The 23,339-nt window shown below is 37.8% G+C and overlaps 1 protein-coding gene across 3 annotated transcripts in view; it reads left to right on the top strand.

The window, feature by feature from the left end:
• Positions 1 to 21,977, top strand: part of PRKD1 (protein kinase D1) — a 145,074-nt gene extending 123,097 nt beyond the window's left edge. For all 3 annotated transcript variants that reach the window (XM_085301649.1, XM_085301648.1, XM_085301650.1), the window contains 8 exons: positions 886 to 938; positions 2,181 to 2,253; positions 3,244 to 3,350; positions 4,572 to 4,733; positions 6,027 to 6,125; positions 7,307 to 7,574; positions 18,007 to 18,092; positions 20,987 to 21,977. In XM_085301649.1, coding sequence (XP_085157775.1) covers positions 886 to 938; positions 2,181 to 2,253; positions 3,244 to 3,350; positions 4,572 to 4,733; positions 6,027 to 6,125; positions 7,307 to 7,574; positions 18,007 to 18,092; positions 20,987 to 21,205 — 1,067 coding nt within the window. In that variant the 3' untranslated portion in view covers positions 21,206 to 21,977. The remainder of the gene's footprint in view (positions 1 to 885; positions 939 to 2,180; positions 2,254 to 3,243; positions 3,351 to 4,571; positions 4,734 to 6,026; positions 6,126 to 7,306; positions 7,575 to 18,006; positions 18,093 to 20,986) is intronic.
• The last annotated feature ends 1,362 nt before the right edge of the window (positions 21,978 to 23,339 follow it).

Genomic DNA, 23,339 nt, shown 5'->3' with positions numbered 1-23,339 from the left:
CGGGCAGGAGTTACCCTTGGTACTTCGTGCACTGATGGATAGTGGTTGAGAGTCTTCAGCGTGTAACAGGTTTTACAGCAGAAGGCTGGTTTTGATGGAGCTGAAATCCATACTGAAAAAAATGAAAATTCAGCACTGAACAGGATTTCAGGCAGAGGTAGGAGATCTAGACAGCAATGCTCTGAAGAACCATTCTTTCTTCCCCCAAATGACATCTTTGTATAGATGCTGTGAGTAAAAAATATATTCTCCAGTTTTGCTGAATCTATTATTTATTAACCTCAACAGGTTTCCAGTTCAAAAACATACACTCTGAATTGTAGAAGTTTGTTCTGATTTTTGTAGTATTAAAGCACAAGTGCAAGGTTTTTTTCTCTCCATTAGGTATTTTAATAATGGCTCTTAACCCAGTTGAAATGTGCATTACTTTTTGAAAGTAAATGTATCAATATGAATAAGCATTGGCCTTTTTCTGAAAGCTAGATAGCATCAAATACATTGTRTGTGACCCTGTAAATCAATATTAAATAAGTACAATTCACCCTAGCTGCCCTCGTATTACTTGTGTAAGGTTTAAAACTCAAAAATAGAAKGAAATAAAGCAATAATAAGCTTATAAATGGGAATTATGAGATTACACTATTAAAAAATAAATATTGAAATGCATAAGCTTCTTTTCTGTAGCTTGCAAAAGTCTGTTGTTYAAGTCACTTATTTTTGGGCTGGTGCAATTTTATACTGGCTGGTAGATGAACAAGATGACCTAATTGGTTCAATTTCTAGGGTTGTCAGTAGATATTGATGTGATGTAAATGTCATTTCCTATTACTACATGTTTGAACTAAAAGCACAGCAGCCTGAAGTATGTTTTACTTTCTTCCCCAGGGGATGTATCCATCAGTATTTCAGTGTCAAACTGCCAAGTTCAAGAAAATGTGGTGAGTGTTCTCTGAATGCTAGACATGGTATGATTAAGCTTGCAAAGTCATTGATCTGTTTTGGAAAGAGAAGTAAATGCTAGAGAGGAGTTCCCATCAGCCATTTTTCACTTACCCTGTAGATATGCAATCAATTAACTGCTGATTATCAGAAGGAAAACTGGGCTGTATAAAAGTTATTAGTTCATGGAATTTCGGTCAGATGAACATAGTAAGGCTAATCACAAGCCTTGGTAAAYATACCCTTTCCTGCCATCACTGAGATTAGACATTCTTCATTGCACATCTTCCCTGAAAGATGAAACTCTATCTGAAGAAGGAGTTACATATGTTGTTACCCATACGTAAAAAAGTCTTGGGACTCTCTTTCGTTAGGAATTTCGTCATGGGACACGTGGTCAAGGTAAACAGCCACATTATGGTTTCCTTTCTCACAGGCAGAGGAAATAACACAGGACTGTCTGCAGCTAAGTAAAGCATTGATACAGTTCTGGTATTTCCCAGAAAAGGATTACCTGGTGGTGTCCTTTTATTTCCTAAGGAAAAGCCAGAACAATCTTTATTATTAACTCTTTGGCACTCTTTTGCTCTTCTTTGTATATGCTGCTAGATAAATATCAGGAAAAATGAAACTGAATTCAAAGACTTGAGCTTTGAGTTGGCCTCCCTTCCTGCCACTGATGGACTATTATACATCTCGATGGACAAATACGATAAGCCAAAGCTCAGATCTGCTGATATTCACAAAGCTATAAACTCCAATAAACTAGGAGACCACTTGCTTCTCCCCAACTGACAGGCTGATCTAGGATTTCTTTCAGAGAGACATTTAATTCTTAGTTTCTCCCTTTTCTGAAAAACTAGGGAATCCCCAGCTGTAGTTGCTAGATCCAAGATGCTCAGCCTGGGTCCTCTGGGCAGAACGTGGCTCACAAGACCCTCTCTGTTTCCATACACTTGTGTYTTCAGATTTGATTAAGCATAATGTAGCCCACAGCAGACTGTAAGTCATTGCCTGTAAGATGGCAATGACTGAAAAGTAGTCAAAGATTCTTCTCCTTTCTGCAGTTTTCTGCAATTGCATTTGCCTTGCCTTTTAAGAAAACTCACATGAATGTTTCTGGTATTTTGAAATGTCCAATAGTAAATACATGCTAATTCCCATTAGAAGAATCAAATAATTAAAAAAAAATCTTGTTACTGTATCTCAGGGCTTAATATTCATTATGTTTATATAAACAGGATATTAGCACTGTATACCAAATCTTTCCAGATGAGGTGTTGGGATCAGGACAGTTCGGAATTGTTTATGGAGGTAAGACTTTGTCAACAAAAAATAGTTTATTTGGTTAACGAATACTGCTCATACAAAACAACTGGCAGCTAATTTTTGCAATAAAGCATTTCAGAGTCCAAATACTTTCATCATTCAAGAAATTTTMTGTCTTAAGCATAGCTGTACAACAAAACGAAATCTCTTGTTAATTTTTAGTTTTCTATACAATAGTAGGTCAGCGTATGAATAGCTTCAGATTTTTTGTAAGCTCTAGAAAGACAGACTGAAGTCTGTCTTCAGAAAATCCTTCTCTTTGAGAACTGTTATGGAAGAAGAACAAAGTTGATCATTTATTTTTCTTGCTGCTATTTTGGCAGGTTTGGGGTGTGGGGGGGGGAATATTTGTTTTTTCAGCAGTCTGATTGTTTCTTTTTTCCCTTATCCATTTTTTCTCTTTTTTTCCCCCCTCATTTTTCTTCAGCTGTTTGGCAGGGAGTATTACTTGTTTAGGTAGAGCTTTTGTTTTGGAACAGCATGAAGTGAGAACTAATTGTACAAATGTGTCCTTGAGGAATCCCCATAGCTCCCTGGTAAACCTGGGACGTGAAGTTGGTCACCTAGTTGATTATTTGCTAGTCTGCACCTAGTCAAGGACTGAGCCTATGACCAGCCAGCTGCAGAGAGTGTAGTTTAAGAACATGAACAGGCCTATATATAAGAAAGTTAATTTTGCAGTTAATAAATTCAGTTTAATTTATATTGTTTAACTGCAAAGCTGACTTTCGTRTACATAGGCTGGTTTATGTACTTAAACAGATTTGTCAACTGATAATAGAACATAAAAAAAGTTCACTTCTCAAAGGGAGGAAAGAAGAGAAATRACAGAAGACTTTTAATGACTTACACTGGTTTAACTTGTTGCAAACCTGTGCTGGGAATTACTTGCCTGGGGTTATTTGTAAAAAAGTGGAACACTTCAGAATTAATCATGCTAATTGATAGAGGCCTTTTTTATTATTATTAATGCAGGAAAACACCGCAAAACAGGAAGAGATGTTGCTATTAAAATAATTGACAAACTAAGGTTTCCGACTAAACAGGAGAGCCAACTTCGTAATGAGGTTGCAATTTTACAGGTATTTTCTTTTGCTTTTTTACTATATTAGCTCCGTTTGTACATTACTGTAAACCCAGATATGATTTTACTTGGCAATCTATTTGATAAATTTTCTAAAAATCCTCTAACCACTTGTGTGAAATGTAATTGTTTAAAGAAATAGGAATTATATTGAAAACAACCACTCTAAGTTATTWTTGCAAAAATACTGGTGTTTTTACCATTCAGTATCTGCAAAAATAGCCAAGAGCAAATTGCTGGGAATGTATTAAATATTACGATTATTTATTACTGTGAGCCAATATCCTTTTTAGTCAGTATTTTTTCTGTTGGTGTGTAAGTACTTCTGTGTCTGTTCTCCAGTACTGGTAGACAAAAGGTCTGGCATGAGATCTTAAACTCATATTGTCTTCTTTCTGGCACACACAACTATGTGTCCAGAAATGCCAAGCACAGAGTTACAGTTTTTTTTTTTTTTTTTTAATTTATGTTTTAATTTTAGTTTCTCCCTTCCAGACTGAGGCTTCCTCATTATAAAATAGGTTAAGCTGTTGCCGTAGTGTTCTCCAGGACATTGTGATAGTGTTTTTCCTAACTTGGTTACCAYGTTATCAAAAAAACTTACTTAAAAACAAGTAAAAATCTTTGCACAGGAGCATAAGGTTCTTTATGACCTGCATGTAAAGGAACCGGACGGCAACTGTAACAGGCTTTGTAGTAGAAAGAAGCCTCGGCARTATGTGTTCGGTCAGACTGACAGAGAAACATGATTTTTGTATTACTCACCARTATTTAAACCAGTTAGTGTGTTGTAAAACCTGGTGGGTGAAGATAGCACCTTGAAAATTTGGTTAATAAATTATATTTYTTTTGTCTTTTTAATTAAAACCATACCTATGATGCAACATGTTAACAGTTGTAGATATTTTACTTTTAACCATTCTGATGTCATGTTAGGAATTAAAGTCTTTGCAGTTTTAAGCAACAGGCATAATTAGGAAAATGGATGTTTCTTAAACTCATTTTAAGTTCAGCCATGCTCTTATAAGGCTACAGTCCCTAGAAATTTCATGCCTGTTACTGACAGACGAGACACACTTTAAACACTGAAGGACTGGATTGTTGTCCTGTGTAGGGGGAGAGATCCGAAAACTAGCTGTGTGATGACAAAACCTACTAATCATGTTGGGAAATCTGTTTTATTGTACTGCTATATATATCTCATATATATCATTAACAGAATCTTCATCACCCTGGGGTTGTAAATCTGGAATGTATGTTCGAGACACCGGAGAGGGTGTTTGTTGTTATGGAAAAACTCCATGGAGACATGCTGGAGATGATCTTATCAAGTGAAAAAGGCAGACTGCCAGAGAGAATAACAAAGTTTCTAATTACTCAGGTAAGAAACCAATTATAGACCTAGAACAAGATTTGAGGCCAGGTATTATCACTGCTGCTTATGTTTTGCTCTTGCCATTGTTTATCCATCTGACRTATGAAAGCCTGAATTATAGTAGTGAGGATTGCAAAGACGTCTTCACRTGTATTATCATCTGATGGATAGTAAACTATTAAGAGGAACTAGAACTGGGTAAGCGTGCAGTTGTCTGGCTGCTGGATGAAGGGCCATCGAGGCACCTTCCTCCTTGTGCTTGAAGAAGTAAGCACAAGAGATGCACAGCACAGATRGATAGCACCCTGCTGAAGCCTTAAATACGCTGAGAAAAATCACGTACCTAACTATTGTCGTTCACACTATACGCTTAGTAGGTGTAGCTTTTCTGTGCCAAGACTGGATCTCAGCGCTATATCTGACTGAAAGGAATCTGGTTCCCTGCATGACTTTTGCAAACAGTGTGATCTGCTTTTTGGGGCGGTTCTTTCTGTCCTTCCYGTTGTCTTATTACTGCCCATAATACAGGTATAAAATTAGATACGCGGTTACTTAGCTAGTCTCCTCAGCGTGGCAGCAGCCTCTATTTTGTGTTAAARCAAGCAAAAGAAGGAGCAGGAGCAACAGTGCGACAGAGGCAGTTTATAATGGAGATGGAGTGGAGCAGGTTCCCCGGCTTTCGAGTGCAAACTGCTGTCGACTCCAGAATTTGGTTTCTTGCTTTCCAAGATTCATTCAGTCTCCTGACTGTTGCCTCTTATAATATAGTGGAAAATTCTGTCAGCCCCTGACCAGACACAGGGAATAGCAAAATCAAAGGTGCAGGAATAGGATGGATGTGTGTTAGACAGAGCAGAGCAAAGATACACACATGCTCTCTCTCTTCAAGAACTTGTTTAAATTGGCTTGTGTRCTGTTTCTTTGGAAATTTTTGAGTTCGTAACTTAGATCTGGAAGGGCATTTTGCAAATGAAATGTTTATAAAACTCAACATTTCACAAAAAAAATAAGTGCTAAGACTGAGGTTATTTTAAAAAGTATCTGTTTAGAATGTAGAGTCAATGGAGAGGGAGCAGCCTTGTTTCATATCGCGAGGTGAAAAATTTGAGGCACAGCAAATAACTGCAAACGTCTTTGTTGCTTTTTTGGTGCATCATAGACATTGTTTTGAAAGATACACTCATGTTGGCTTGTTTTTCTCTGCAACAGTGCTTGATCCTCTGACCACACTTATTGTCAGAATAATATTTAGAAAGCGTATTATTTAAAACTGGAATTCTTTGATTTGTTTCTTCGCAGATCCTTGTTGCTTTAAGGCATCTCCATTTCAAAAATATTGTTCATTGTGACCTCAAACCAGAAAATGTGTTACTGGCATCAGCAGATCCTTTCCCACAGGCAAGTAGAAAATGTCCTCTGCTAAAGTAAATTGTTCAACTTCATGTGTTAGCAATGCTTATTTTATGAACAAGCTTAAAAGTGTTAGTGATCTGTTTGTACCTGCCTCAAGAACTACACAGAATTATTAGATCCTTGTGGCAAATCTGATCACTTATTGAAAAAAGGCTCCAAAAAAGGCATTTTAAAAATCCTTGCTTTTTGTCATTTATCAAAATACACAACTATATTTTCAAGTGTGACATAACTACTTGTGCATTGGCCCAAGATGTTTCTAAGTTGCTCACCGTTACAGTGCAAACTATTTTTCTAGTTAATTAGGTCCAGATAACTGAAAATTTGCATCGTCTCAGAAAAGAAGCAATTATTTTTTAAAAAAGTTAGGTTGTAGCTTATGAAGAAGAAGAGATGCTTATTTAATTTTATGAATTTAAATGCCAGGTAGATTACAGAATATATAAATATACTTCCTGGATTGTGGTTGTACTGCTTGTGGTCTAAATCAAGTCCTGTTACCTTTATCTGTAGATTTTGTTTATAGCTGTAGTTTGCTCCAAATGTCTATATTCAAAGAAATACTGTTAATAATTTCCCTGAAATTTTGTAAATAGTATCAATAACTGGAAAGGAAGGATCTGTGTTGAAATTTGAAGTAGGAATTTTTAAACAGCTGAATCTGCTCTCTGGAAAAAGCGAAGAAGTTTGTAGAAAGACAGGGTGTAACTGTATCCCGAAGTAAACAGAAGTGGCAGTTCAAGAACTAAACTTTGTCAGCTTGGTTAATAGAGGAAAAAATTAGGCATAGGTAAAAGATTTTTATTTTCTRTATTTTTATGCTATGAATCAATAAATATTATTGCTTTGTGTTATTACTTCCAACAGCAGCCTAAGCTGTTAGGTMTCTTTCAGAATGCCATGTCTTTGATTCTGAATGTCCTGTATTATTAACCGTAGTTAGTTCATGGAGTGAAAAAACACAGGAGATGCAATAGATTGGTAATCTTGTGTAACGATTTGGTGAAATCATGAGTTTCTACTCAAAGAAGAGTTTAAAAAAAAGAAATACACATGAAGAAACACTAGAGGTGGATCTCTCAACTAATCCATGACAAAATTGCTTCAGCTATGTATCTGATAATAAAAATAATATCTGGTTTACCATAGCACTTTGCTTTAAACAGGTAAAACTCTGTGATTTTGGCTTTGCTCGAATCATTGGGGAGAAATCTTTTAGGCGTTCGGTTGTAGGAACACCAGCCTACCTTGCTCCAGAAGTGCTGCGAAACAAAGGCTATAACAGATCTCTGGATATGTGGTCTGTGGGCGTCATCATTTACGTAAGCCTCAGTGGTACCTTTCCATTCAATGAAGATGAAGATATACATGACCAAATCCAGAATGCTGCCTTCATGTATCCACCTAATCCATGGAAGGAAATTTCTCATGAAGGTAATATCTGTTTGTGGCTGCTTTTTATGTATGTGCTAAAGAAGTATAGTTGTATTTGCTTTTGTGTTGTATTTTTCCTGTACAAATCAATGAAGAAAAGACTTGACATTTCAAGATACCATGATGAATAATTTTCTGTTCTGTATTATTAACRGCTTTAGACATTTCCTTGCAGAACCTGTGTAGACTGCATATGGCAGTCCCTAGCCTAAGATCTCTCCRGGAGGTGCTGAAGGAGGCATGTAGCCACCTAGGGCTTTGGTTGCTTCAGAACATCCTGCGTAACTTCCCTTGCTGGAGATGACCTTGCATGTATCTACTTCTGTACCTCTTTTTTCAACCCTAGTCTCTCCACTATCATTTTCAGTGAGAGAAAGTGGTGTAGAGTGGACTTTGTGGGAGGGGAAAGAAAAGACTTAAAGATAACCAGGGAGAGTTTTGCAACTAGCATTCTGGTCAATAGTATCAGAGATTTTTGATAACAAAAGTTCAGTGTGAATAATTCACTATTAATACCTTTAAAGAAGATAATTGAGTTCTATTCTCTATTAGACATGACTAAGTAGGGCCTTCTGAAATGATGTTAGTTCTGGTTTTACCAACATTTTCCTGTATATATCAAACATTTTCAGACAATTTGATTTTCTACTTTTCAAAGTTTTGRAGTTTTTAATGTTTTCCTTGCATCCTTAACATTTTGCAAGGTTGCTTCRTAACTCTTAAAATAGGGATCATTATAAACATTAGATTCTTTTCTTCTGAATTGTAATACATACCAAAGTGAATTAAAAGATTAGACTTTATGATTTCCTTTATTGACAGTGCAGTYACAGCTGATCAGTTTGTCTGGGCTTCAGATGGTTAATGGTAGCTTAAAGGAGTGTGCCCACTGCTCACTTCAATATAGTCATATGAGATTCTCACCTGACAGATGCTTTGAGTACTTGTCTACTATTTTAATGCCAGTAGCAGGTATAGTTTGATGAGATTTGTTAAAAATAATTAAAATATATAYATATAATTCTACACGAGTAGGTACCGAGAACCTCATGAACACATACTTTTGCTATGTAAACTGAGAGGATCTGTATGCAGCAATGCTCTATCTGGCCTTAAAGATAAGCAAATGATAATCAGTGCAGAAGAGGCTGCAGGAAATTGTCTTCCACAAACTTCTACTCCGGTAGACAAAAGATCAATTTCTACATTCGGCTGTGAAGATTCAGTAGAGCATCTATTGAAAACTCACCTGCTGGGGTGTTATTTATCCTTTCTGGAGTCACAGCCTTCATTAAGAGTCAATGGATATAAGGCTGCAAGCATGGAGAAGAAGAGAAGAACATGCTTTAACAAATTAATAAGCTAAATTTTACTTATGCARTGTGATTTTTATTGCATATTTTGAATGGCTAATTGATAAGCCATTTCACTGTGCTGAACCAAAATCTAAATCTGAACTGCTCTGTTATTTTTGTAACTGAGATTTGGAATTCAGGTCTATATCTGGCGTGTTTTACAACTGACTTCTTTAAGATTTAAATATTGAGCTTAAGCAGTATCTCCAATCTATATACTATAGGAATTGATTAGCTAGAGAAACTAAAGACACAATTCTGTGTCACCTCCTGTCCACACTCAAATGCAGGTCCCAGGAAGGCAGCTGAATKCCGTATGTGAAATAACTTAATCCAGCCTGTGTTACACGTGACCGGGTAGCAGGGCTGAGGTACAGCCTCATACCCTAACGCTTCTGATCTGGACTGCAGTTCTGAATAGTGCCGTGATAACTGATGCTACAAATGGCCAAAGCATAACATTTTGAGGAGAAAACAAGTGCTTTTAAACATTTTGTGAAGTCGCTTACTCAACATTGCAGCTAAAAAAAAAAGATCAGATAAGGTCCAAACACTTCGATGTAAACTACGGTAACATGAGATTTGTTTCATGCTAAAATACATTATAGGACTTACTTACAGTTTTTCTCTGCACTAAGGAGTACAAACCTGAGAAATTCTGAGAGAACTAGTTTCAATTCCAGTCTTCTACATTTCTGCACTCAAAAATCCTCCTTCAGCTTGTCACAGGCTCGTCTAGCTTCCTATGCAGGTCAGGCTGATAAATTCTGATATTTATGCTACCATGTCTTTTCAATTATTCTTTTTTTTTTCTGAGTTTACCCATTATTGTTAACAGTAGAACATTTTTCAGTGGAAGTTTTAATACACATGACTATAATTAATTTTTAAAATTTTTTTAATATGCACAAAGACCCAGAATATATATTTTTTTAAAAAGGCATAATAGACTTCCTTTAAACTAATTAGTAGACTCCTACCACAGCAATAATTCTCCCAACAGGACATTAGCTGTCATTAAGTAGTTCTTCGTACAAACATGCAACAGAATTATATAGCAGTGTGGGATGTGATAATATAGTATAATCCAGCAAGGTCTTCATAAACAAACATTGGCGAACCTAATTCTTTAAAGCTGATATGATTAAAACTGCTGTGTGTCTTGAAGTATAGACTCAGATGTTTTCTTTCAAGAGGCAATATTCTTTGTTTTAAAATTCAAACAAAGTTGAAGTTATTTTTAAGAAAAAAAACCCTGAAGTTCCAGCAGTAAAACCCAATTTACTCATTTAGTGATATTTGCAAAACTAGTGCAAATATTTAATAGAAACTCAGAACATAATCAACAGCTACATCCCCCACAGAAGCCTGTAACGCCAAATTTTGTTGCAGTACTGTAGCATAAGAAAATTGAAACCAGAACAGATTAGACATGTGTCCTTGTCACAGATGTTGGAAATACAAAATAAATAATCTTTTTAATGCAGAGCAAAAAATCTTCCTAAAGTGCAGTGCTGCATGAATTTGAAAAATAAGAGTCATTTTGTCAAAAGGTTATCATAGGTAAAACTAATGTAAATATTCTTCTTTTTTTCTCCTTTACTAAATGTATTCTTCCGTATGTCCAAAACACATATTGATGGGTCTAAATGCTCTTTAACAATTGACTCTATAAAATGTATGTTACGGCTAGATTTTAAATAAAAAGTAATAACTACATCCAGACGTGATGTTTACATGTCTCAGTAATGGCAGATGGAAACGGAGAATTCAGTGAATTTAGAAGAGCTAGGCTGCCATCTACAAGAATTACTCTTAACTCTAATTTATGCATGCTGGTGAAGGTGCCCAGATTCTCTGAGCAAGTAACGCTCAATATACATGGCTGTTTTCTCGTTTTTTTTTTACTTCTGAAATACATCAGTATTGGTTACTATGAACATGCATAATATGATGATCCTAGAAACATTATTACAGAACAGCGAGAAGTTGTAGAAGGAATTACAAATTAAGCTGAAAAATTAATGTTGATATTTATTCAAACCTATTATTATGGATATCAGCAATCCTGCCGGATGCTCAAAGCAACTGATAGCAGATCAGAAACAAGAGAAAGGGGCTTTGCTTCAGGACTGTGACGGGCTGGGATCAGGAACGTACCCAGCCGCTACCCCTGAGCTAGCTCTTGTTCCAGCTCGGCCGCTTGTTTGCTTGAAGTCCTCAGTGTGTACTCTTAGTGCAACCACAAGGGTTTCRAAAGTATTTTTTTTTTAACCTTGGTATGCCATTTTCAGTTTAGAGTAAGGGAAATGATCCTCAGCAAGTGGATTTTGCCGGTGGCGGAGAACCAGCAGTTTCGTTCAAGGGCACGTAACRGCTCAGAGAAACGCTAATGAAAGCAGAGTTAGGAATTTTGGCGTGCCGATCGCAAAAGCCACCACTGAGGAAAGCAGAGCGGTGTTCAAAGGTTTTGTTTACCTCTTACGATTATAATTATGGCTCGGGGAGCCAAACTAGACATGAGGCTTGTCTTCTGGTTGTTTGAGCCCTCTCTCCAGCACATTACTCATCTAAAAAGTTCAAGAATAGCTAAACCAACTGCCACGTTTGCTTAGATTTTTATTTGCTTATATTTTTCTAGTAATCAGAGGGGAAATGAACAGCCCAGTTTCTTTCTACAAAAATCATGTATTTCATTGGATTTAACATATTGTGCACAAATTAGATTGAATTATTGGCGTTTATRCCATTTTGATTTTAATATGTGGTTGTGCTTAGTAGATGCTCTTTCTGATATTGCCAAGCAACAGCATTCTAGTTTGGGAGATGGAGCCAGACAATTAAAGAAGGGAGAGGAAAACCTCAAAAAAACAAGATAGTTGATCGTAAGCATTGTATCTGCAAGAGCAATAACAGCAGTAGGGTAGCCTAAATAAATATTACATTTCTGTGTTTCTTTTCTAAGTTACTGACCTTAAAATTTTAACTTTTGAAGACAAAATTCTCTTATTTTCTAAAATAAAAACTCTACTGATAATGARGTGATAGACTTGTAAAAATCCTTGACCTGAACAATTTAAGCTGCTTGGTAATACATATATAWAAAAAAAGTACACTTAAAATTTGGGAGGTTCAGAGCAAAAACATGTGGGAAGAAAGTTTGTGCACCATAAGTGTAACTGTGGTTTTAGTTATTTTTCTTGAAAACTACTTTTTCTGTATGCATTGCAACTGTCAGATCAGCATTTTCTACCAATATTTTAAATTAATCTACAGTCGCAACCCATGAAAGATGGCAGCATCCATAGGTGGATGATACCTACGAGTGTTTAACTTCTTCCAGTCACTATGAACAGCGCTGTCTTCTCTCACTCAGATGTGGTCTAGTCATTGCCTTTGGCTCTTTTCTCTCCATAAGGTCTCTGTCTGATATCTTAACATCTGCACAAAGTTCTAATTTCATCATCTCTTCCTGCTGAGACGTGCTGGCATGACTTTTTGGTGTACTGCTCTTCTGTCCCTCTCTTCCCATTAAAAGATTAACCTGTGAAAACTGAGACTTTTCAACTTCCGTAGCTCTGACAAATTGTTTTTTCTCTACTGTCCCATTCAGAATCCTTCTCAAAYGTCACATCTCAAGCTCAGACCTCAACTATAGGTCCCTTACCTCAGTTCATCAAGCCCAGTTACTCATCTTTAAAGTTTAAGGTTTTTCCATTATATATATATTTGTGTATATATACATATATATGTATATATACATTATATATATGTGTGTATATGTATGTTATATATAGTATATATACACACACACATACACATATATATCTCACAGAATCCTCCAGAGAGAAGTCTAATCTCCACCCCCATTAAAACAGCAGTACATTCACCCCTTCTTTGTTGAATTTCCAATAGGCTTTTCCATGATTTCTTCCATTTCAGCTATGATGCCTGAAAGGAGGTCTGTGTACGTGGCCATAATATCGCTCCTTGTCTCCCTCACTTCCATCAAGATATTCTGATAAGATGCTTAATATAAAAACAGAACAATTGATAAGCACCTGCTGTGTGTGTACTGCTGTGTTATACTGTCGTCCCCACATAATTTCTCAGTTGCAATCACTTCCTTTTTCATTTTGAGTATTACAATCTTCAGGTCAGGGACATCTTTTTTTATATGTCTTTTCTACAGTATAGAGCGTAATGGAAACTGACCTTGGGTTGAAGCATCAGCTGTTACAGCAGTGCAAGTAAGAGCAATAAAATAAAAGTATTTTAAACAGGAGGAGCAACAAAAAAGTTATTCTTTTGGTAATGTTTGGTAATCTTGTATAAAAACAGATTTTTGTCACAGTCATGCAACTTTCCACTGTCCAATACACCATTCATAGCCTCTCTGTCTTCACTTACTGTCAAGCCAGTTTCCATTTCTGAACACACTGAATTCCTACAGTATTCATATGACAAAATTTGGGCTTAATTCAGACTTCACTGGAGAATTTTGCTAGATACTAATTCAGGGGAGTCTACTTGCAGAATTCTCTCCTATTTATAGCTGTATATTTCACATCCATTAAACATGGAGTTTTCAACTGTCTTTTTGATCTCAACTTTGACATCTCAGTCTTCCATATTTACATGCTCTGAAAGATTTATTCTGACTTAGATTACAAAAAAAAAAAATGCTGATGATTATAAAGTCAAAATTCCCTGAAGGATTTTGTCCCTGTGCTAATTAATGTTGCCTAACATATCTTCATTGTGGTGGCAGTTCTTTTCAGCTGAATGCACCCAAATTATGCTACGTCATGCTTTAGCATATTCAGTTTTTATTTCTTTCTGTTACGGAATTTTCATAAATCATTGTATAAACACATTTTTTTGATGATTTTTTTCTGCATCAGCTACCAACAGAGCTACTACTGCTACCCTGTTAAGCTATGTGATGTGCTCAGTGTTGATTAGGTACTTCATACCATCTTCCAGATTAAGTAATTTGAGAGGAAACTATGCAATTTTTTTCCATGTGTTAAATCTGATCATGGTCTGCCTGTTTCACTGTCAGGAATAAATAGTGCAGCTGCTTTCAAGCCAGTATTTTTGTAGACTTGTTTTGGCATAATGTGAATAGAAACTATTTCACGCATTAATGAGAAAGTCACATGAATGAACATTAAGTATGAGGAGGTCAAGTACATGTTATAGCTCAAAGATGCTCTCCATCTCAGTAAATCTTTAGCTAGCTGTTTAAACTAAGGTCTTGGCCTTACTTAGGCATGTTTGCTAGTATGGAACAGTATTAGAAAACCTCTCTTGTAGAGTTACTGCTGTTTTCAGCTGAACTCACCAGAGATTTGTTTTGATAGTACAGCTGACTCCATTTCCCTGAACAGAATGAGCTCTGCTAGTCCAAGATTTTTTTTTTTTTTTTTCGGCCAAACTCACTGCATGTACACTAGAGCTTTTGTGAGCATAACTGTACTGACCAGCAGCAGGGATATGTGTATGTGTGCAGAAGTCATACCACTGACCAACAGAGCTATACTTGGAAGAATAAGTCATAAGTTTTAGTCACTGATGGCATCAGTTTAAATTTTTACAAGTGACAGCTGTAAAAAATATGATTACAGTTTTTTTTTTTTTAATCCTAGGCCAAGTGTGAATTTATTGTTAATTTAACACTTCTCTTCTTAATATTCTTAGGAAAATTTCTTTATAACCTGTTGCAGGCAAAAGTGATTTGGTAGGACTAAATGAAGTAGTACGTAATAGCTTCTGCAAACAATTTGCAAACTTYTGTATTAATATGTGGGTTACATCCGAACTGAGTTAAATAAATCATTCCTATAAAGACTGTAATTATCATGTGTTAATTTGATCCTTGTGTATAGACTGTTACTGTCCTTATTACAATTAATTATTTGCCCTGATAAAATACCGTTAAACAGTTTAGAAATATAAACCTCCTGAGTCAGGAGGTTCTTTCTAGTAAAATGCAAATAAAAAGCATTCTTTCCTAAAATCAAGGGGCTATATAGGTTTTCAAGGTTGCATTTGAATCTCCCCTTTGGGGATTCCATTAATGATCATCAAGCTTAATGACCAACAGTCGTGCTGTCTGGAAGTCAGGAGGAACTATTGGCTAATTTATGCTCCTTAGCAAAGTCTGCAACTCACAGAACTTRGTTAGCCCCTCAGCTGCTGGTTTTTTGCTATCCTTAATCACAGAAGATAGATAAACATGAACCCATAAGAGCATTTGGAAATGCAGTAACACAGTCTTCTTGGAACTTKCACACATTTTTCTTCCAATTCCTATGAGCTTCTAAGAAAGAGATGTGCAGGTGGTCTTCTGAAATTAATGGAGTTTGGGCCCTAAATCCTCATAGTAATCACATTTGAATTTATATTATTAAGAGGCAAGTGATATTCAAAAYGTCCCTAGAGAAAGCAACCCTAGATAAAGAACTGGTAATAAACACCAAAACTTTTTACAGAAACAGCAGTATTCCAGTGGTGAAACAGGCAGATCATTTATGTAAACTGRGGCTGGAGCTCAAGGTAACCCTCTCAGTTTCACTGTCTGGGAAAGAGAGGAAATAAGAAATCTGAAACACTCTCTCCAGTAATACTGGGTCGTTACGAATGGCTAGGTGGCCCTGTTCCCTGAAGGCAGGAGATGCCTTCATGAAGTSTAAGCTGACCTTCTCCTGCAAGCGCTGCTGATGTCACTGCCTTTCTCTCCAGGGTTACTGACAGAGATATTTACCCCGAGATCCATGAGAATGCTAGAGAGATTCGGCGTAAGCTACCCAAACCCATGAGAATGACTTAAGCTAATCGTCCCCTCTGTTAAGAAACACCCACCTCTTCCAGTGATTTTAACAACTTCAGGGCCTTGCTTGGTTCCCTTCCATGCAGGAAAAGGCAGGCAGCTCTGCGGGCTGTGACCGGTGTGCCTGTGCCAGGAGGATCCTGAAGCGTTGTCGTATACCTCGTAAAGACCTCCCTCCCTCTCTCGTTTTCAAAGCTTAGCCATCATCTTGGCATTCATCTTGATGGCAAATGATTTTCATGACATTTCAGGAACTCTCTATTTTTTACTAAAGCCACTAAAAATACTCTAAAGAAAAAAATCAGGGAGATCAGTGTAAGGGGAATTGGGAAGCCAAAGAGCTTTTGGCATGCTGTCGTCTCGCCAAGGTAGTCCATTGGCTATTCACTGGCTTTATGATCCCATATCCACTTCACAGACATTCGAGTGGGAACCAAATAAACATGAACTAGAGAATTTAGCAAGAATTATATCTTACACTAACAGAACCAGTGGTTAAAAGTCTATTCACAACAGAGAAAGTAAGATCTGCTCCAGGAAAAGTGTGTCTCAGAATCTCTGGCAATCCCTTCTTTGTCAAAAGCCCCAAGATTTGTTTTATCTCATTTCCACAGTTGCTTTGATTTCCAAGATAAAATTCAGGAAGTCAGGGCTGCTTTAATGATAGTCCATTATTGCTAAGGATAATTTTGTTTGTCAGACTTACTGCAGATGTCCAGACAGACTGCCACGTACATTCCCACTTTCCTGGACACTGTGCTCAGAGCCATAGCCAGGGGCTACACCCAGACCACAGTCTGGTTGCCTCCACACTAGCTGCATGAACTGGCATGTCAGGGCCTCARGAGGTACAAGCAATCTACCCCCAAAACAGAAACACACAAAAAAGTCYATTTGGCAAATGGGGGTGGCAGGTGGAGAGTGGGGAGACTAGTAAAAAAAAGAGAAAAGCTTTTCCATATTGCTGCATAAAATGTAATATCATAGATTTCCCAGTTTAAAGAATCTTGTCCTCCCTCCTGCTCTTAAGGTGAAGTTATACTATATCATCTAGCTGGCAGCAACATCAGTCTTGCAGATTCCAGAACCAGTTTTCCTCAGTGATCACGTGTAGTCCTACAGTTGACAATTAATGTCCCCCGTTTCCATGTTTTCTGCAAGATGATCTTTCACCATGATACAGGAGAAGAAGCAGAGATATAAGCAGCATACTTTGGACAGTATACGAGCCAAGGCGTATTGTGATAAAATGGAAAAACTGCAGTAATACCATAATTTCTTGTGACTTGTCAATTATTGTTATTATATAAATATTGTTATTATGTAACAAGAAGCTTCTCCAGAACACACGCCAAACTTTTAAGCACCACCTAGAGTTTAACCTTTCATTATAACATTTTTTCTTTCTTTTCTTTTTTTTTTCTGTTAGGGTATTTTTGTTGGATTTGGGGGATTTTTTTTTTTTTTTGGCTTTAGTAGGTGCACTCAAGGCTCAGCAATCTCATCCCAAAGATTTTTCCAAATGGATCACTCAATGAACTGCACTGGTCATTGACTGGTGAGCCTCTTYCTTTCGGGCACCACAGCACACATTACTATAACCTCTGTGAATCATTGATCTGCTTGGGAAACACAACCACTCAGTAATTTGTAAAGCAGCCGAAGCAGCCCTCTAGCATTCACGAAACACCMGGCTGCTGACTGGCAGGCAGAGGCAATGCTCGGTTCAGAAGAGCAGCGTTGCAAACCGTGATTTCTCCACTTGGTGCCTGCAAGGCAGACTGCCTCTATCAGTCTTGGAAAAGTTATATTGACAGTCTCAAAGAAATATATGCGTACACATTTATACTACTGTATACTGCTGTGGTACCCAAAGGATAGGATGGTCCTTCCTCACCTACCTTTTTTTTTTTTTTTTTTTTTTTTTTTTTTTGGTGAGTGAGCTGAGTGAGAACTGTCTCCAGTGTTCACTGCATGCCTGCAAATGACCACAGAGATGCCCAGGATATAGTAGCCAGCAGGCACTGTGGAGTAAAGCAGTTGCAGTCCCGTGATGGAGGAGTGCGTGGGTACCCTCAGGGAGATGCGTGTTGAATGCAGTTACTAAAACAAAAAAACGGAAAGAACTGGATTGACAACTGTCCTCTCTTTCCAATTGCAGTTTTTGTATTTCTGTCTGTATGTTGTAGTCAAAACAAGTATATTTTTTTAGCTGACATATTCTGATATTATTTCTTTTCAGCTATTGATCTCATAAATAATTTGTTGCAAGTGAAAATGAGAAAGCGCTACAGTGTGGACAAAACRTTAAGCCACCCATGGTTACAGGTATTGCTACAAATTCTATGTTTTTTCCTCTGTATTTAGGTTCTAAACATATATAAAACATCTTTTTGTCTTTAAGCACAGTAGAGTCAAATTAAGTCTGTACAAGCCTGAAGATGTTTTCAGATGCCGAGAACCTCACCTCCTTCACTGATTTACCTATAAACTGTGATTAACCTTTGAAATACTAGATTCCAATACTAAACTTACTTATCTCTTGTTTTCAAAATACACCACCAATGTGTTGCATCTCATTTGTCTACTGAGAAAATGCTATTTTCTCATTAAAAAAAAAAAAAACTTTTAATTGATTTGACTTATATTTTCCTTATTAACTGAATTCTGCTCTGACTCACTTCTTATCAAAGCTAATCAATGGGCTGCCACTTCACAGTCATCAGAAAGAACTAGTGAAGTGGTATGCTTTCCAGGAAAACATATTAGCCTCTTTCAATTGAAGCCTTCATCTGAAAATTGAAATGTTACGATGGTTTGAGAAGCCAGCAGGCACTGTCTTCTACTCCATATATATTGAATTTTTTTATACTGGCAGCAGCAAAATCACTGCAAGTTGAAAGACAGAAAACAGAATCGATGCAGTGAGTGGTATTAGGAAAGTTTTCCTTTAATTATGAAGAAAAATGAGGGGGCCACGTAGGACCTGTTGGGGCACCACTGGGGCCAGGCAGGGACTGGGCTGTGGTGGGGCTGGAGCTGGCACCGCTGCAGCGCTGGGCGCATGGCTGGGGCTCTCGGGGCTCTGGTAGGACCTGCTTAAGACAGAAGCTAGTGGGGTTGGTATTAAGGAGTAGCTCATTGTATCTGTTTTTAGTCTTAAGTTTAAGAATGTTTAAGGTTTGATCTCAGCATTTTCATCATTAGCTCTTCGCAAGTTCTTCTTATAGTTAAGACATCAGCTTCAACACTCATCTTCCCTGCACACACACCACCACTCCTAATTACAGTGTCTAAATACCTCTCCAAATAATATTTTTCTAGTTGCCCAACACCAGCAGTTATTCTCAGCTATTCACTCCTACTCAAATGAGAAATTAAAAAAACCCCACTCTAGTTATGAACCATGACATCATGTGGGTTTTTTTTAAAAAAAAATCTCGAGAAGGCAATCAAGACCAGTGATCACTAACTGCATTTTCTAGATGTTGAAAAGATATGAAATATTTCCACTAATTTTTAAGTTGGGCATGAATAATTTATTTCTCTCTTTTTAGCAATTACTTGCAGGGGAGCCTTTGTGCATATCTTTTGGATAACAGTTTTTCTGTTAAAAAACAGCCATGAAGTGGTCTATTTCTAAGTAGGCTTTATATTTTGGACTGTTAATCTACAAGAGTAGCACTGTGTTTTCCGATCTGACTGCAAGTCAGAACGGCCTGATTTCTTGGTTTAGTAAGTTTAACCCTAACATATCCAACACTTGTCGGTCTGAGTATATGTACTACTCACATCACTGTTAAAGGCAAGTTGTGTTGCTACTTAATGTTTACTACTTGCTATCATTATAACTCCTCTCCCGCGGGATCCACATTTGCACTTAGGGAGGTAAGGCATGGCACAAATCAAACATCCAGTCCACAGTCCGAAAGGAATCTACCCAAACCGAGAGCTGCGTCCTATTCCAGACGGTTAATATTTGATCGCCGCTACTCAAGCTAGAGGGCAACCTGCCGGAAGGAGGAAACGGGCTAGATCCCCGAGATATTCCTACGAGGCTTGCTTTCCTCTCCCAGATTTTCTGACACCCTCTAGTCTTTTGCTCTTCAAATGTTTGTTCTCTCGTCCCCAGCAACCAGAATGTACTTGAACCACTGGGGACCAGAGAGGAAAGCTGGGCTAAGGCCTGCAGCACGGAGGCTGGCTGTCTCACGTGCCAGGATGTTGACTCTTATCCCTTGAGCAGCAGTGACTGGAGGTGAACCAAGGCCGTGCAGTACAGCAGCAGCAGCCGCCCTGTTGCGTGGGCGGGAAGATTCCTCTTTGCAGAAGGACCCTGTCTCATGGGCTGAGGAGAGAAAACAGTGGGGCAGGGCTGTGCAAGGTAGAGGTGATTTCTGAGGGGAAGCTCCACGCAGGTAGTGGCCTAAGGATGCGAGATAGCAAGGAGGAAGGCTTTTGTGCATGGAGAGCGGGCAAGTGGTCTCGTGCTCTGCCTAGGCGACCAGCCTAGCTGGGCTAGGTGGCGTGAAGACAGGCTTCATTAGAACTATGGTTTCATGGCTGTTTTGGGTGCAAACAGGCAGAGAGTATTATTATACTTGAGATCTACTTCAAGCAGTTCAGAAGCTGCAGGGCATCACARGCTAACCAGTGTGAGAACCAGCACAGTTTCCACTCTTACTACTGACTGTCAAAACAGAATTCCAAGGTAGCTTTGATGTGTAGCTGTATGAGCACAGCAGGACTTGCTTAAGGATGGAAAAGAAGATTTTTTTCCCTAGCCCAAGCTGAATTCATATCTGCCATCATCATATTGAGATGGAGCAACTAGCTTGACTCTCTGATATAGATCATTAGAATATAAATGTAGGAAGACAAGCAGGAGACAGTTTATTTACCACCCATGCCTTGTTTAGATGTCAAAAATCTGTAGATTGGTGTAGAATCACCAACACATTCTACAAAACAGCCTGTAACATCTCCCTATTACACTTAATGACAGTTCAACAAAATTAATTTATCAAATAATCTTCTAAAGATGATACCTGTCTCTAGAGGCAAATTTCATATTTTAGTAATTACGTGATTTTTCTATTTGGAGTGCTGGAAAGGCATGACATTTAGATTATCAGTCAAGCTGATAATACTTATCACTAGGAGTAGAGGAGAATGCCATTTATTTTAGAATTGTTAAATTTAATATTGTTATTTTATTTCAGGACTATCAAACCTGGTTAGATTTAAGAGAACTCGAATGTAAAATAGGGGAACGTTACATCACCCATGAAAGCGATGACTCCCGGTGGGAACAGTACTCAGGAGAACATGGATTGCAGTACCCAGCACACCTTATCAGCCCGAGTGCTAACCATAATGAAAACACCAAGCTAGAGGAAACCGAAATGAAAGCCCTCAGTGAGCGTGTCAGCATCCTTTAAGTTGCATCCCCTATAATCTGTCAAAACACTGTGGAATTAATAAATACATACGGTCAGGTTTAACGTTTGCCTTGCAGAACTGCCATTATTTTCTGTCAGATGGGAACAAAGCTGTTACGCTGTTACACTGTTGATGTATCCGAGTTGCCAAGACAAATCAACAGAAACATTTTTGTGTGACCAACTGTGTTGTATTTACAAAAGTTCCCAGAAACACTACACTTGTTATTGTGAATGATTCATGTTGTATTTAATGCATTAAAACCTGTCTCCACTGTGCCTTTGCAAACTAGTGTTTTTCTTACTTGAGCCTCATTTTGGTAAGAGAGAACTTCCCCATGAAGATCTAATTTTTTTTGTTTTGTGTTTTTTTGTGCATCATTAGTATTGTAATTGTAAGCAAACTCTTGAAGAGTAGATTATTACTGCTGTTCTGTGAACAACTACCATTTGAATAAAAGCTTTATTTAGTGTGTGTGTGTGGAAAAATATAAAAAAGCATAAAATAAATTGCACAGCACTGTACAGTTTCAAAACAGATAACCTGTGTATATGTGTTTTTGTGTATGTGTGTGTACATTTACATACACACAGACACAGAGTACAACCTGCTCTTAAGCCTAAATGCCTTAGTAAACTGCAGCATRTGTCAGTTGTATTTCTCTTTTTCTTAAAATATTCTCCTATAATATGAATATTCTCTAATATGTACATTAAGAAGCTAAATAACATGTTGCCTTTGTGTATGTTTTCAATAAAAGTCTTGTTAAAATAGGTTCTTTTGATCGATCTTTCTGTTTAAACTATCTCTGAAATGGGAGCAGAAGTAACTGAGTTCATCATCAAGAAGTCCACATGGAGGTAGGYAGGAAAATGTTACCAGCTAAGCCAGGTACCTGCAAAGCACATTCTGGAAGAAACCCCTTGGACTGATTTTATAACATAAGTTTGAYCAGATTTGAAACATCTGGGGATGGACAGTTTCGAAGACACTGATTTTGCACCAGTAAAATTAATAGGAACTTTAATTTTAACGAAATGTGCTGATTTGCTTTCCCACTGAGTCCTGTCGAACTGACAAGGTAACGTGGATTCCCCTCTACCTTTCCCCTGAAAACATTCAAGATATTAATTGCAATTTCTAATGATTACTAGGTGTTCCAGCTCCAACCCTGTTAGCTTCAACAGAGAGAGAGCTTCAGGCTGTGCTTCAAAGCACGCGGCAGGGAATAACTTGGTGCCGCAGGCTCGCTCTGAAATACCAGTGGATACGCAGCTGTTAGGTGTAAAAGAAGCAAAAATAAAAACACACACACACACACAATATGCCAAACTGAAGTGATCAGAGCTCATATTGAGCTAAAAGCCAAATACTATAAACTTCTACTAATCTTGGCTTTATGTTACTCTGTACACTGCATTTTTGCAGATAAATCCGTTCTTCAGTCCAAGAGCTTTGTCCAACAGGAAGTTTATGCCAGATCTATAATACAACCAAAGCCAGCAGAATTTTTCCTACATATTTTGGGTCTCTACTGCACAGATAAAAAGTACTCGAGATGAAATGAAGAAATGGCCCCTCTATTCAAGCAGGGGGAATTACGTATCTTACAAAATTAGAAGGAAAAGTAATGTGGAAAATGCTTATAAGTCTCTCCCTCCTCATCCCCTCTTTTCCCCACTCCCACTGCCAGAAAAAGAAAATATCACTTCAACTCAGAAACCCTTTTCCACTTCAACTGGACCTCAAGGAAGCTCTCTGAAGACACTGACCTTGTAACGTGTTGAAACAACTCTGATGTGACAGAGTTCAAGCACACCAACTTTTCTGCCATGCTGTAATGTCTGTTCCAGCAGGGCTTCCTTACAAGACTAAATTTTTGGTGTCTGTAGAGGTGGTTTTTCTGGTGCTCCCCTGGACCCTCCCCCCCCAACCCCATGACTTGACAGCAGAGGCAAAATATGATCTCCCAAGAACCATACAGAACAGCAGCCATTCCCTAAACATCCATCCCAAGATCAAGCTAAGTCCAATCAGGCTTTCTAAGACTGACTGCATTCATGTTTCTCATCATTTACTCTCTGCTCTTTTCCAAAAACTAGCAGTAACACCCATGTAGGGCATGCTCTATTT

This window comes from Rhea americana, unplaced genomic scaffold (assembly GCF_003343005.1).
Source record: "Rhea americana isolate MKP2758 unplaced genomic scaffold, rheAme1 scaffold_18, whole genome shotgun sequence".
Lineage (NCBI taxonomy): Eukaryota > Metazoa > Chordata > Aves > Rheiformes > Rheidae > Rhea > Rhea americana.
The sequence above is the reverse complement of the archived record's forward strand: the minus strand, read 5'-3'. Positions and strand labels throughout refer to the sequence as shown.